The sequence below is a fragment of the Myotis daubentonii genome, chromosome 10 (assembly GCF_963259705.1).
Source record: "Myotis daubentonii chromosome 10, mMyoDau2.1, whole genome shotgun sequence".
Classification (NCBI taxonomy): Eukaryota; Metazoa; Chordata; class Mammalia; order Chiroptera; family Vespertilionidae; genus Myotis; species Myotis daubentonii.
The window spans coordinates 24,900,140-24,914,186 of record NC_081849.1 but is presented as its reverse complement, the minus strand read 5'-3'; the positions used below and the strand labels follow the sequence as shown (position 1 = coordinate 24,914,186).

The following is a 14,047-nucleotide window of genomic DNA, read 5'->3' as shown; positions in this document are numbered from 1 at the left end:
AATGCTCCAGAAAGCAAGTCACTAGGTTGTGTCTCGACTAGATCATCATGAAGAAAAAAAAATGATTCTTCTTCTTCATGAATAGAGCTTTAGCATGCCCCTGCTAGAAGTGCACTCAGAAGAGAAGGGAAGAAGGCTTTGAAAAAATAACCACTCAAGGCCCTTAATAAAGTAAAGCTCTGGGAATAGAAATGGATGGCTTCCCCTGCCCACAATATCTTATAACATCTGCAAAGCACTTCATGGATACCAACTGTTGTGTCCTTGCAATAAAGCACAGATCACTTTAATAATTCTTCAATTTCCTTCCGGGTTAAAATCTTACAAATCTCAAAATGAGCAGCTTTCTCTAAGGGTCTTTGATTTGCAAGGAACTGTTAGGTATTCTTTACTCACCAAGGCATTCTGCTCAGGTTTGGTTTGGTCCTGTCTTCTCTGCTACTTGCATCTCTACATCTCTGCCAGGAATCTTCCTCCAATTACAGAGCATCTAGGAGAGGGAAACCGACCTTCTCCGTCCTCTCCTTCCTATTCTGCAAGAGGAGACAGTACTCTGATTGCAGGTGTAGGGCCACATTTACAGTGAGTAGGGTAGCTCCCCTCCTCTCCCCAGCCTTCTTCTCCTCCCTTCCCCTCCCCCCCGCCCTTCTGCCCTTTGCCTTTTCCTAGCCTTTCTTCTGTGTTTTTTTTTTCCCTTCTAGGTGGTCTCAGGAGGGCATTTCTCCCTCATGCAATGAAATTCAACCATTTGTTTCTCCTCTGTTCTTATAATATTCTTAAAAATTTTTTTTTTTTTTTACTTTTCAATTACAGTTAACATACAGTATTATATTAGTTTAGGTGCACAACATTTATCTAACTTAAGGCTCACCACCCTGATAAGTCTAGTACCCATTTGACACCATACACCATTACTATGTTCTCTATGCTGTATTTTGCATCCCTGTGACTGTTTTTATTGCTGGTAATTTGTATGCCTTAATCCCTTTTTCTACGGCCCCAAATCCCCTCCCAGCAGGTAAGCATCAATTTGTTCTCTGTATCTATGAGTTTATTTCTGTTTTGTTTGTTTATTTTGTATTTTTAGATTCCACATTAAATGAAGCCATATAGTATTTGTCTTTCTTTGTCTGACTTATTTTCCTTAGCATAATACCCTATAGATCCATGCATGTTGTTGCAAATGGCAAGATTTCATTCTTTTGTTATGAAATATTTTGTTATGAATATCACTGGAAGTGATATTCCAGTCATATATGTACCACATCTTCTTTATCCATTCATCTGTGGATAGGCACTTGGGTTGTTGCTTCCATATTTTGGCTATTGTAAATAATATATGAACAGAACAGATTTTTTCCCCAGCATCTGTTGAGATGTTCATGCGGTTTTTGACCTTTATTCTATTGTATGGTGTATTGTATTAATTGATTTTTGGCTGTAAAACCAACCTTGCCTTCCTGGGATAATTCCACTTGGACATTCTAGATAGTCTCCCTCTTCCCCACACATTTTAAAAACTGTTTTAAAATACACATAACATAAAATTTACCACCTTAAACATTTTGAAGTATACAATTCAGCAGTGTTAAATATATTCATAATGTTGTGCAACACCACCATCCATCTTCATAACTCTTTTCATATTATAATATTGAAAGTTATACTCATTAAACAATAAAATCCCGTTTCTCCCTTCCCCCACCCCCTGGAAACCACCATTCTGTCTCTATGATGTTGACTACTCTAGAGACTTCATATTAGTGGAATCATATTGTATTTGCCATTTTGTTACTGGTTTATTTCACTTAGCATAATATCCTCAGGTTCCATATTGTAGCATATAGCATATGTCAGAATTTCCTTACTTTTAAAGGCTGAATAACATTCCATTGTATGTATATACCACATTTTGCTTATCCATTCATCTCTCAATGGATATTTGGGTCGCTTCCATATTTTAACTATTGTGAAAATGCTGTGAATATAGGCATACAAATATCTCTTCAAGACCCTGCTTTCAATTATTTTGGGTATATATCTAGAAGAAAATTTGCTGCATCATATGGTAATTCTATTTTTTTTTTTAGAACTACCTTAGAGTTTCCTCAGTTTCTGTACCATTTTACATTCTCACCAGCAAGGCACAAGACTTCTAATTTCTCTACTTCTAATTTCTCCACACTTGTTTTCTGTTTTTAAGGTTGTTTTTTTGTGTGTGTGGTTTTTTTTTTATAGCAACCATCCTACTGGGTATGAGGTAATCTAATTATAGTTTGATTTGCAGCCCCCTACTGGTTAGGAATTTTGAGCGTTTTTTCTTGTCCTTATTAGTCATTTGCATATCTTTGGAGAAATGTCTATTCAAGTCCTTTGCTCATTTTGAATTGGTTTGCTTGTGTTTTTGTTGAGTTTTAGGAGTTCTTTATATATTCTGGATATTAATCCTTTACCAAACATATGATTTGAAAATATTTTCTCCCATTCTGTGTGTTGCCTTTTTAGTCTGTGGATAGTGTCTTGATATACAAAAATGTTTAATTTTCATGAAGTTTAATGTTTATTTTTCCTTTTGCTACCTATGCCTTTGGTGTCATATCCAAGAAAGCATTGCCAAATTCAGTGTTATGAAGTTTCTGTCCCATGTTTTTCCCCCTAAGAGTGTATAGTCATATTTATATGTTGCGTTTTTCAAGTTCTAGCATACATTCTTTGCATCTGCATTCATAAAGCAATATTATTCTGTACTTTTCTTGTGATGTCTGGTTTTGGTATAAGGATCATACTAACCTCAAAGAATGAGTTGGGAAGTGTTCCTTCCTCTCCTATTTTTTGGAAGAGTTTGTGAAGACTTTCTATTAATTCTTTATATTGTGGTAAAATTAAACAGTGAAGTCATATTGGACCTGGGCTTTGAACCAACTTCATTTTAAGTAGCCAAAAGCGAGAGTGCCTGGGTAAGATGAGACATAATTCTGGCTTAGAATTAGACCATGATCAGAAAATTCCAAGTGTCCCTCTCCCTTTTCTTCACAAATTAAAACATTTAGTGAGGGAAGAGATAAACCTTTGTGACTTTATTTCCTCATCCAACAAGTTCAAAGTATTTAGAAAATGGTGATTAGAGACCAAGGCTCAGCCTGGAGTTCACAGATCCAAAGCAGCAATAACCTTTAATGTACAGACAGATACTTCCCAGATGCATGATGTCAGTCACAAGAGACAGCAGAGGGAAAAGGACCAGGGAAGATTTAGTGAAATCATTCCATCATAAACACAATCTACATTACATTCCCTAATTTGGGGACCAGTAGTGAGACAAATACTTTAACACAATATACTATTCCTGGGAACTAGAGCTCAGAGTATGCTGCCTCGGTTACTCATGGAAAACCAGCAAGAGAACTAAGAATTAGTACCTTTGTCACCTAATTCCTGGTTTAGTGCTTTATTTTGATCAGTATCTTTGAGTATTCTGTGCTTGGAATGCACAAGGGAGATGGTTCTCAGAGCCTCTCCATAAAGTTTTCATTTGGTCAGGAGTAATCTATCAGTACCTTTATCTCCAATTCACCTCCAATTTAGTCTTCATGTTGCACTTATTTTCAGTAAGAAACCAAATTCTGGGTAGAAGCTCATAAAATACTGTTAGCAGTTAAGAAAAGGTTTACTGCTATTAGGGGACAATTTCCAGAATGGTAGGTAAGGAGCTCCAAAGACCCACGCTTCAACAAAATAACTATACTGGTGAAAATTACTTTTAAGACAACCATTTGAAGTTCTTGTCCCACAAAGGGAGATAAAAGCCAAGAAGACCAAAGGCTACTTGCTGACCCTCAGTGACCTGCTTAGAAAGCAGAGTTATCACTCCAAGAGAAGTGGTTGTTTTCCCTGTCCCCAGTTTGAGAGCAGAATCTCAGAGATATTGCCCAGGGGAAGAGGCAGGTGACAAGAACAGAGTGTTCTGAAGCTCTCGCCACAAGAGAACAGACTTTATTTGGATCAGAGTTTGGGGAAGTCAAGCTGAAGAGAGCTCTGGAAAACAATGGATATTTTGGTGATAAGCAATTAAGAGGAAGCTGGTTGCAACAAGCTAGACTGTAGGCTATCTAGTGTACCAGAGAGAACCAGAATAAAGGACACCTAAGAAGAGTTCTCCCTGGGTCAGAATAAATCTCAAAGTCTGGCCTCAAAAACTACCTCTGGATCAGATTGTGGAGCAATTTATGCTCCAGAGCATTGATGAAAACAATAGAGTGATTAGTTATCAACTAATGAAGCCTAACAGCTGGTGATCATACCAATAGAGACAGACAATTTAACAGAAAAATCAAGGATAGAGATGGTCCAAGAGAGCTGTTCTAGAATCACTGTCATTCCAGGATGATTGTACACACGACCAAGCATGCATATTCAAAGGAGCAACATCAGAGGTTTCACACTGCAGGGAAATTGACTTTATTAAAATAATCCTGCTAAGTCACTAAACAAGCAAAAAAACAAACTATAACAATAAGTTTATAAGCTCAAAAATAAGCAATAAGGTTGAGGGAATCAATATCCAGAGGTGCTACACTACATTACCTAAAATTAGAGGCCCGGTGCACGGATTCATGCACCGGTGGGGTCCCTCGGCCTGGCCTGTGGGGATCAGGCCAAAACTGGCTCTCTGACATCCCCCAAGGGATCCTGGATTGGAAGAGGGTAGTTCTCAGGTGACACACCCCAGAAATGGGCTCCCTCCTCTCTGGTTCTGGGTGCATCACCCAAGAACCACAGCTGCCAAGTCACCATAGCTCAGCAGCTCCTGCATTGAGCGTCTACCTCCTGGTAGTCAGTGCACGTCATAGCTACCGGTTGGATGGTCAAACAGTTGGCCAGTCGGCTGGTTGCTTAGGCTTTTATATATATAGATGTCCAGTACATAACAAAAAAAATTATTATACCTGCAAAGAAACAGAAAAGTGTTTTCTGACTTATACATGGGTGGATAAAAGCAATCAACAGAAATTCCCTGTAAGAGGACCCAGGTCCTCAACTTAGCAAAAACTTCAAAGCAGCTATTATAAATATCTTCAATGAACTAAAGAAAACCATGCATAAAGAAGCAAATGAAGCTCTGGCTGGATAGGTCAGTTTATTGGAGCATCATCCCATACACCAAAAGGTTTCAGATTCAATTCCCAATGAGGGCACATACCTAGATTGCGGATTCAATCCCCAGTCAGGGTGTGTGTGGGAGGCATCTGATGTCTCTCTCTCACATCAATGTCTGTCTGTCTCTCTCTCTCTCTCTCTCTCTCTCTCCCTTCTTTTCTCTCTAGAATCAGTGGAAACATATCCTCAGGTGAGGATTTAAAAGGCACACAAAAGAAACCCAAGATGGTTTGGCTCAGTGGATGGAGCATCAGCCAGTGGACTGAAGGGTTCCAGGTTCCATTCTGGTCAAGGGACATACCTCAGTTGCAGGCTTACTCCTTGGCCCTGGGCAGGGTGCATGTGAGAGGCAACCAATCGATGTGTCTTGCTTACATTGATGTTTCTCTCTCCCCTTCCCTTCCACTCTCTCTAAAATGTCCTCAGGTGTGGATTAACAAGAAAAAAAAAGAAGCAAAAGAAGGCATAATGACAATGTCTCATAAGGTAATTACTAAAGAGATATATATATTTTTTTTTTTAAAAAAGGACCCAATGAATACTGTGAACTTGAAACGTACAATAACAGGGGGGAAAAAATCCCTAGAAGGGCTCAATAATATATTTGACCTGGCAGAAGAAAGAAGTGGCCAACTTGAAGACAGATGGATGGATGGATAGATAGATAGATAGATAGATGATAGGTATATAGATAGATATTATTTGTCCTTAAGAGCAGAGAGAAAGAAGAATAATATGAATAGAACCTCAGAAAAATATGAGATACCATTAAGCACATTAACATATGCATAATGGAGTACCAGAAAAGGAAGAGAGGAGCCAAAAAAATATCTGAAGAAATACTGGCTGAAAACTTGGTGAAATTTGGTGAAAAACATTAACCTACGCATTCAAAAAGTTCAACTAACCTCAATAGATAAAATATAAAGTGATCCACATTTAGACACATCCTAGTAAAAATGTTGAAAGAGAAAGTTAAAGAGAAAAATCTCGAAAACAGCAAGAAAAAAAAAAAAGCTAATTCCATACAACAGAAGCCAAATAAGATTAACATCTGACTTATCACCAAAAACAATAAGGGTCACAAGACATTGAAATAGTATATTCAAAGTGCTGGGAGGGGAAATAAACCAAAAACTTGTCAACTAAGAATCTTTTATGTAGTAAAACTGTCTCTCAAAAATAAAAGTAAAATAAAGACATTCCCAGATCAACAAAATCTGAGAGAATTCATTGCTAGCTGACCAAAGTTACAAGAAAAAAGGAGGTTCTTCTGGCTGAACACAAGTGACTCTAGTCAGTGATTGAAATCCACACACAAAGATCAAAGATCACTGGTAAATGTAATTATATATTATCAAAGACAGTATAGCAATGTATATTTCTTCTCATTTACTTTCTAAAATACTCTAAAAAGCAATTTTATGCAAGAATATATTTGACAATGATAGCACAAAGGAGGTGTATGAGAACAAAGCTGAATTTGAGTTAAGAAATTAGTTACAAGATGATAACTCAATTCCACAGGAACAAATGAAGAGAACCAGAAATGGTAAATAAGAAGGTTGATATAACAAACTCTAAATGTAATTTACTTTTCTTTTTTCCTCAACTTCTTTAAAAGGTATAAAATTGTATTTTATAACAATGTATTATATAGTTTGTAACAAAACTATAAACCAACTAGACCTAACAGACATCTATCTATAAAATGTTCCAACCATCAACAGCAGAATACACATTCTTCTCAGGTGAATATGGACTATTTTCCAGGTTAGGCAATATCCTAGGTTATAAAACAAATCCTAATAAATTTAAAAGATATGAAATTATGCAAAATATGACTTTTGACCACAATGGAAAGAAATTAGAATCAATAAGAGAAGGAAATTTGATAATGTCATAAATATGTGGATATTCATCTATAAACTCCTAAATAACCAATAGGTCAAAAAATTATAAGGGAAATTAGAAAATACTTTAAGATTAGAATGGAAGCAAAACACTAAAACTTATGGAATGCATCAAAGCAGTTCTTAGAGGGGAAATTTATAGCTGTAGATAATTTTATTTTAAAAAAGAGAAAGATTTCAAATCAACAACCTATCATTTTACTTTAAGAAACTTGGAAAAGAAGAGCAAACTAAACCTGAATAAAGGAAATAGTAGATAATAGAGGAAATTGATAAAACAAAGAATGAGAAAAACAATAGAGAAAATGAAGAAACCCAAAAGTTGGTTCTTTAAAAAGATCAACAAAACTTATAGTAGGGCTTTAGCTAGACTGACCAAGAAAAAAAAAGAGAGAAGACTTAAAATACTAAAATCAGAAAAAAAAAGAAAGGGACATTACTACTGACCCCATAAAAATAAAAAAGATTAGACTTAAAAGGGGGGATACTTAAAAAAAAGTGTGTGTGAGGGGGATACTATGAACAACTCTATGCCAATAAATTACATAACTTAGATATGAACCAATTAATTGAAAGACAAAGCCACCCAATACAATCATAATAAACCTATAACAAATAAAATTATTGAGTTATGAATTTAAAACTTCCTACAAAGAAAAGCCTAGTCCCAAAATGACTTCACTGTTGAATTTTACCAAAAAGTTTGAATTTTGGAACAAAGCTTGCCTCCAGTAGGATTTTTATGAGGACCTGTATCCCTCACGTAATTTTTACAAACTTCTTAATAAAACACTGTCACAAGCCATTTGGATACCTTGGAGATCAAGGTTAATAAGTCTCATCAGTCATTAAAATCTCTCCAGAGATTAGGTTTAACAAATCCACCCACAGCACAAGGATTCTTTGGCCAAAAAAGTCCAGGTTTGAATCAGAGCAACTGACCAAACAAAGATCAACACAGTTTGCTTATTTGCAGGAGCCAAACCATCGTCCTGCCTGGTAGGCAGAGTTACAACAGCATAATAAAGTTGTTTAAAACACTTTGGGCCCACCCTAATGGAAGTTATTGCCTAATGGTTATAGAGTTTTTGTTTTGAATGATAAGTAAAGTTTTAGATATAGTTGGTTTTTTTTTTAAATGTATTTTATTGATTTTTTACAGAGAGGAAGGGAGAAGGATAGAAAGCTAGAAACATTGATGAGAGAGAAACATCGATCAGCTGCCTCCTGCACACTCCCTACTGGGGATGTGCCCACAACCAAGGTACATGCCCTTGACCGGAATCGAACCTGGGACCCTTGAGTCCGTAGGCTGACGCTTTATCCATTGAGCCAAACCGGTTAGGGCTAGATATAGTTTTGATAGTTGCATAATATTATGAAGAGACTTTAATGCCACTGAGTTACACATTTAAAAATAGTCAAAACAGTAAACTTTATTACATATACTAGAGGCCTGATGCACAAAATTCTTGCAAGGGGCTCAGCCCTTGCAGCTGCGGCTTTGTCCGGAATGTTGTCCAGAAGAACATCTGGAAGGTTGTTTGGCTGTCCGGTCTAATTAGTATATTATGCTTTTATTATTATAGATATTTATTTGCTTTCTTAATCCTTGCCAAGGATATTTTCCCATTGATTTTTTTTCTTTTTCTTTTCTTTTTTTTTTTTTTACAGAGAGTGGAAGGGAGGAGTGGAGGAATGAAGGGAGGGAAGAAGAGAGGGAGACAGAGGGAAAGAGAGATCTGTGAGAGAGACACATCGATTTGTTGCCTCCTTCAGGTATGCTGACCAGGGCCAGGGATGGAACCTGCAACCTAGGTACCTGTCCTTGATTGGGAATCGATCCCATGACCTTTTGGTGTGCTGGACGATGCTCTAACCACTGAACCACCAGCCAGTGCTGTTATGTATATTTTAACACAGACACACGCACACACACACACCCATGGGGCCCCACTGCTGCTTACTCTCTGTCCAGAATAGTCTTCAAAATGTTTAACAATACCATTTAATCTAGGACTGCCAGCACCTGAGTTTCCTCAAAGAGCTCCCAAGGTTTCCTGAGTATTACTGCCATCAGCATGGCAAATAAAAAATATCTATAATAATAAAAGCATAATATGCTAATTAGACTGGACATCCTTCCTTCCAGATAAAGCCATTGTGGGCAGGGGCCGAGGCAGAGGCGGCAGAGGTCCCCGGCCACCACGGCAGAGGCCAAGGCCTTTGCACGCATTTCGTGAATTAGGCTTCTAGTATATATATATCTCCTATATAATAAAAGGCTAATATACCAATCAACTGAATGGTGAAACGACCAGTCGCTATGATGTGCACTGACCACCAGGGGGCAGACGCTTAATGCAGGAGCTGCCCCCTGGTGGTCAGTGTGTTCCACAGGAGGAGTGCCGCTCAGCCAGAAGCCCTGAGCTGGGCTCATGGCTGGTGAGTGCAGCAGTGGTGGTGGAAGCCTCTCCCACCTCTGTGTCAGTCGGACATCCCCTGAGGGCTCCCGGACTGTGAGAGGGCACAGGCCAGGCTGAGGGGGACCCTCCCCCCCCAGTGCATGAATTTGGTGCACTGGGCCTCTAAAATATATATATATATATATATAAAACTTCCTATGTCTCTGCCTGTTTCTCCAGAAACTTGACAATGATATGTAGCTACGTAGAGTACAGGGATGCAGAAAGGCTTAAGATGGGTGTACAACATTTGGAGTCAGCCTGAGTTGGCATCCACTTCCCTGTGCCCTCATTAAGTGGTACCTAAAATAACCAGCAAGATCATTAAGTGGCTTACTCTAATCCTTCTAGATTGTTAGACTTAATCGAGAATTAGGACGCTATAACCCCAATTAACTGCTGCTGGTTTGGAATATCCTTTTCTGATTGACTATGTCTTTTTCCTGTTTATCTGTTAGCCCACCACAGCCTTCTGACCCCAGGCTCCGGAATGGATCAGCCCTCCTACTCACTCCCTCTTGCATACACCATGTCTCCATGGAAACTGCTTGTCAGACCCTGCTTGGCTGCAGGTTCTGAAGCCCTCTCATCTGCAGCCTCAGTCCTGCACAGATTCAGTCTTAATCAGCCAGGCTTCTTAGTAAGGGCCTGTGTTAGGAGCTCCATCCTCTCAGCTGGTGGGGTCTGGAATTGTTTTTCCGGCTCCTTTGGGATACACCTGGAGAGTCCCCAACGCCACGGAGATGCCCTGAGCTTCCACCACTGATATTCGAGCCAATGGCAGGGTCACTGACTCTGTTATAGTTCAGGCCCATGTTATTTCCTTCTTCAGTAATTGCAAGGTCCTCTTACTTCAACACTCGCTTTACTTGTATCCAATCTCCCCATTACAACCAGTGAGAAAATTTCCTTGAAAAGCAGATCTGACACGTCCTTCCCCAACAGGGAGTCAGTTAGTGGTTCCCATGGCCCTAGGACCCTCTTGCATGACACATAATATTGTACCCTTATAATCTGACCCCTGCTCATATCTCCAGGACTATCTCTTGCCCCTTCTGCTGCATAGTCTGATCTCAGCCACACTAAACCTCATTCCTTCTCCAATGAGCCACCTGTTCTCTCTTCTCTCTGACTTTGCACTGCTTCCTCCTCTACCTGGAGTGTCCTGCCTCCTCCCCCTCTATATAAGTCTTTCACAAATTCTTGGGGAAACGTCCCTGCCTCTTGAATCTTAAGTCCCTCTTCTAAGTCCTCCTACAGCTCCTTTGTTTACTCCCTTTCTGCTGAACTGACAATTCCCAGAGGGCAGAGTGTGCCCACCTACAGCTCAGTGCCTAGCATATTCACTCAAATGTCTGCTATACAAGTGAAAGATTGAAGAATAAGCTTCTGAAATAAAAAATGTCACCGCATGCTGATTATAAGCATATCCTTTCTCAGAGTCTTTCATTGTTGGGCACCATTTATCCCCAGATTGGATCATCTCTGAGTTTGCTACGCTGCCAGGACATTGCGACATGGACTGCTGGCCACTGTCCTTGGGGACACCTTTACAAATGGGACAGTTACCACAGCTCAGCTCTGCTAGTCCTGGTTGCTTCCTTTTTGTTAGTGACTGGGGAGGTCCCTGCTGGCCTCATGGCTAAACCCATGGCGCTTCGGTCAGCAGCTGGAGAGCCATACCTAAGAGCTGAGACAGTGGGTCAGCCCTCCTCTCATTGTCCAGGGAAGATTCCTTTCTCACTGGTTATGCAACTTCACTCAGGCTGTTTTTCTTAGTGGAGTCCAAGATTTGGAACCATGGTAAGAGGAGAACATGGCAGATAATCTCAAGAGTAGATAAGGTCTATCATGTTCCTTCAGGAGGGTTTTGGGTTTTTTTGCAGGGGTAAGGAACATGTGTTCATAGATAAAGAACTAAATCAAAGGGGAAGTAGGATGTATAAGGACCCTTTCCCCAGAGATTTCAATGGAGCACCTGGGACAGAAGCCAGAAGAAGAAAGACCTCTTACAGAGGTAGGTGCTCACCCCTGTGGATACTTAGAATGATGTACCTTCAGCTTGTGAGCTTCAGCCCTGTTCCAGTCACTTTTTCCTAAACCAACACAGCTCTCATCTTCCAGAAATGAGAAACCAACCAACTTTTTGCATGGACCTGGATAAGATGAAAAAAGAATAAATTTTGCCTCAAACCCAGTCCCCTTGCTACCAGAGTAAGACTTATACAGACATGGAGGAGAAAGGACTCTCGCAGAGAAGGGAGCAAAGCAAGGGCACAGTCTCACTTTCTCCCCTGCAGTGAGGAAGCAGAAGACCCATTAGATGAGAAAATGTATAGGAAAGCACTTAGCACTATGCTTGGCAAATGAATGGGATTCAGTAGAATTGACATTTTTTTTTTTTTTAATCTATGCTCAGTGTAGGAACCCATAGGGCAGTTTTGTGTATAGGAAGAATAGTGGAGGAATAATATCTACCTGAATGACAGTTAAAATTTTGCTACTAGAGTTTCTTTCCTTTGACTCCATTAAAAAACAATGAGAGGCAAAACACATTGTTTTCAGAACTTGCTATTTTACTATTAATGGTTGAATATACTATATAATAAAAGGCTAATATGCAAATTGTCCCCTCAACTGGGAGTTTGATAAGGAGTTTGACCAGGGGGAGGGGCTGGCCAGCCAACTGGCCTTGGCCCCTCCCCCTGCCCCGCCCTGCCCCCAATCAGCCTCTCCCCCACCCCGATTAGGGCAGGCTGGCTGGACCCCACCCATGCACGAATTTGTGCACCAGGCCGCTAGTAACATATAATTTTTAACAGGCAGTGGAGAGAACTTAAAGGCATTAAACATATAGCTAGGGAAGAAAGTATAAATTTTCTATTTCTCAAAACTAGACAAACCTATCAGTCTAAATTGAAATACTATTATTCATAACATCTACCACATAAATAAATAATTTTAACAAGTATAAAATTCCAGTAGAGATGAGAGAGCAAATATAGAAACCACCCAGCTGGTGTGGCTCAGGAGATCGTGGTTTGATTCCCAGTTAGGGCACAAGCATTGTGGGCTTGGAACCCAGTAGGGAGCATGTAGGAGGCAGCCAATCAATCTTTCTCATCATTGATGTTTTTATCTCTCTCTCCCTATCCTTTTCTCTCTGAAATCAATAAAAATATATATTTTTTAAAAATGTAGAAACCAAGGAACAACCAGGTCATTTGACTCAGTGTTGAGAAGGTTATTTATTTATGTATTTATGTATTTATGTATTTATTTATTTATTTATTTATTTATTTATTTTGTTAATCCTCATCCAAGGATATTTTTTCCATTGACTTTTAGAGAGAGTGAAAGGGAGAGAGAGAGAAAAACAGAGAAAGAGAGAAAGAGGAACATTGATGTGAGAGATACACATCAATTGGTTGCCTCCCACATGGGCCCCATCCAGGGCTGGGGATCGAACTTGCAACCCAGGCCGGTATGTGCCCTTGAATAGGAATCGAACCTGTGACCCTTTGGTACACTGGCTGACGCTGTAACCACTGAGTAACATCGCCCAGGGCATGAGGAGGTTTTTTACCTGCACATGTTAGGAGTGATAGGAGATTCATCTGGTGAAAGGGTAGTTGAGGAGGCAAAAGGAATATAGAAATCATAAGCACTTTTATGCATATAACTCTACTTTATATATGTTAATACTACCAAAACCTAGACCAGCATTCAAAGTTCTTAAAACAAAATGGGTACTTGTTAACACCAGTGAGCGGTGTCCCACTCTAGAGTCAATAACACTCTCAGGTTAATATAAGCTCTGAAAACAAAGTACTCATGTCCTATATTTGCTGAGCACTGTCCCACATGTACTTTCTTTTTATGCTCAACAGTTCTCTGAGATATGTAGTCTTTACCGCCTCCATTTACAGGAAAGGAACCATATCTCAACAAGTAAGGGGCTTACTCAGATTAGCAAGAAAATTAATGTTAGACTAGAGTCTAAGGTCCCTAAGTCCAAAATTCACAGACAAAAGTAAAAGACTAAGAAGAATCTTTATTGGGGAAAAATATTTCCCTTAGTATTTAATAAAGCATTATTATAACTCAGTAAGTAAAATACAAAGACCTCCAACAGGAAAATTGGTGAAGGATATGAACTAACAACAAAAGGAGATCTCTGTAGCAATCAAAGAAAGGCTCTGTCTAAAATGTGAGTTCAGCGCTCCCTGGTAAAATGGCCTAGATTGGACTTCACAGCCAGGTTGAAGATAAATGAGCCTTTTTCCTTGACCTAATCCCAAACCTAAATCTTGCAAGTTTAACACCCTCCACAGGGAGTGAAGATGTGAGAAAGCCAAGAGCATTGGGAAGAATAGGTCAGCATTGTCTGAGCTTCGTGGATAAAATATCAGCAGCTGAGGCAGAGGAATGCATAGGGCAGTATCACAGCGCCTGTGGGTCCCCTGATGTTCCCCTGGGACAGAGTCAAGCTTTGTCTAGCTCTGTGCAGAG

The 14,047-nt window shown here is 39.5% G+C and overlaps 1 protein-coding gene and 1 long non-coding RNA gene across 3 annotated transcripts in view; one reads left to right on the top strand and one right to left on the bottom strand.

Annotated features, from left to right (window-relative positions):
• The window catches only part of MKLN1 (muskelin 1), a 330,333-nt gene that overhangs the window by 216,448 nt on the left and 99,838 nt on the right, over positions 1-14,047 (bottom strand). For both annotated transcript variants that reach the window (XM_059711806.1, XM_059711807.1), the window contains one exon: positions 397-533. In XM_059711806.1, coding sequence (XP_059567789.1) covers positions 397-404 — 8 coding nt within the window. In that variant the 5' untranslated portion in view covers positions 405-533. The remainder of the gene's footprint in view (positions 1-396; positions 534-14,047) is intronic.
• LOC132242768 (uncharacterized) overlaps positions 4,582-14,047 on the top strand; it is a 171,588-nt gene continuing 162,122 nt past the window's right edge. The window contains exon 1 of the long non-coding RNA XR_009454702.1: positions 4,582-4,818. This is a non-coding gene — a long non-coding RNA (uncharacterized LOC132242768). The remainder of the gene's footprint in view (positions 4,819-14,047) is intronic.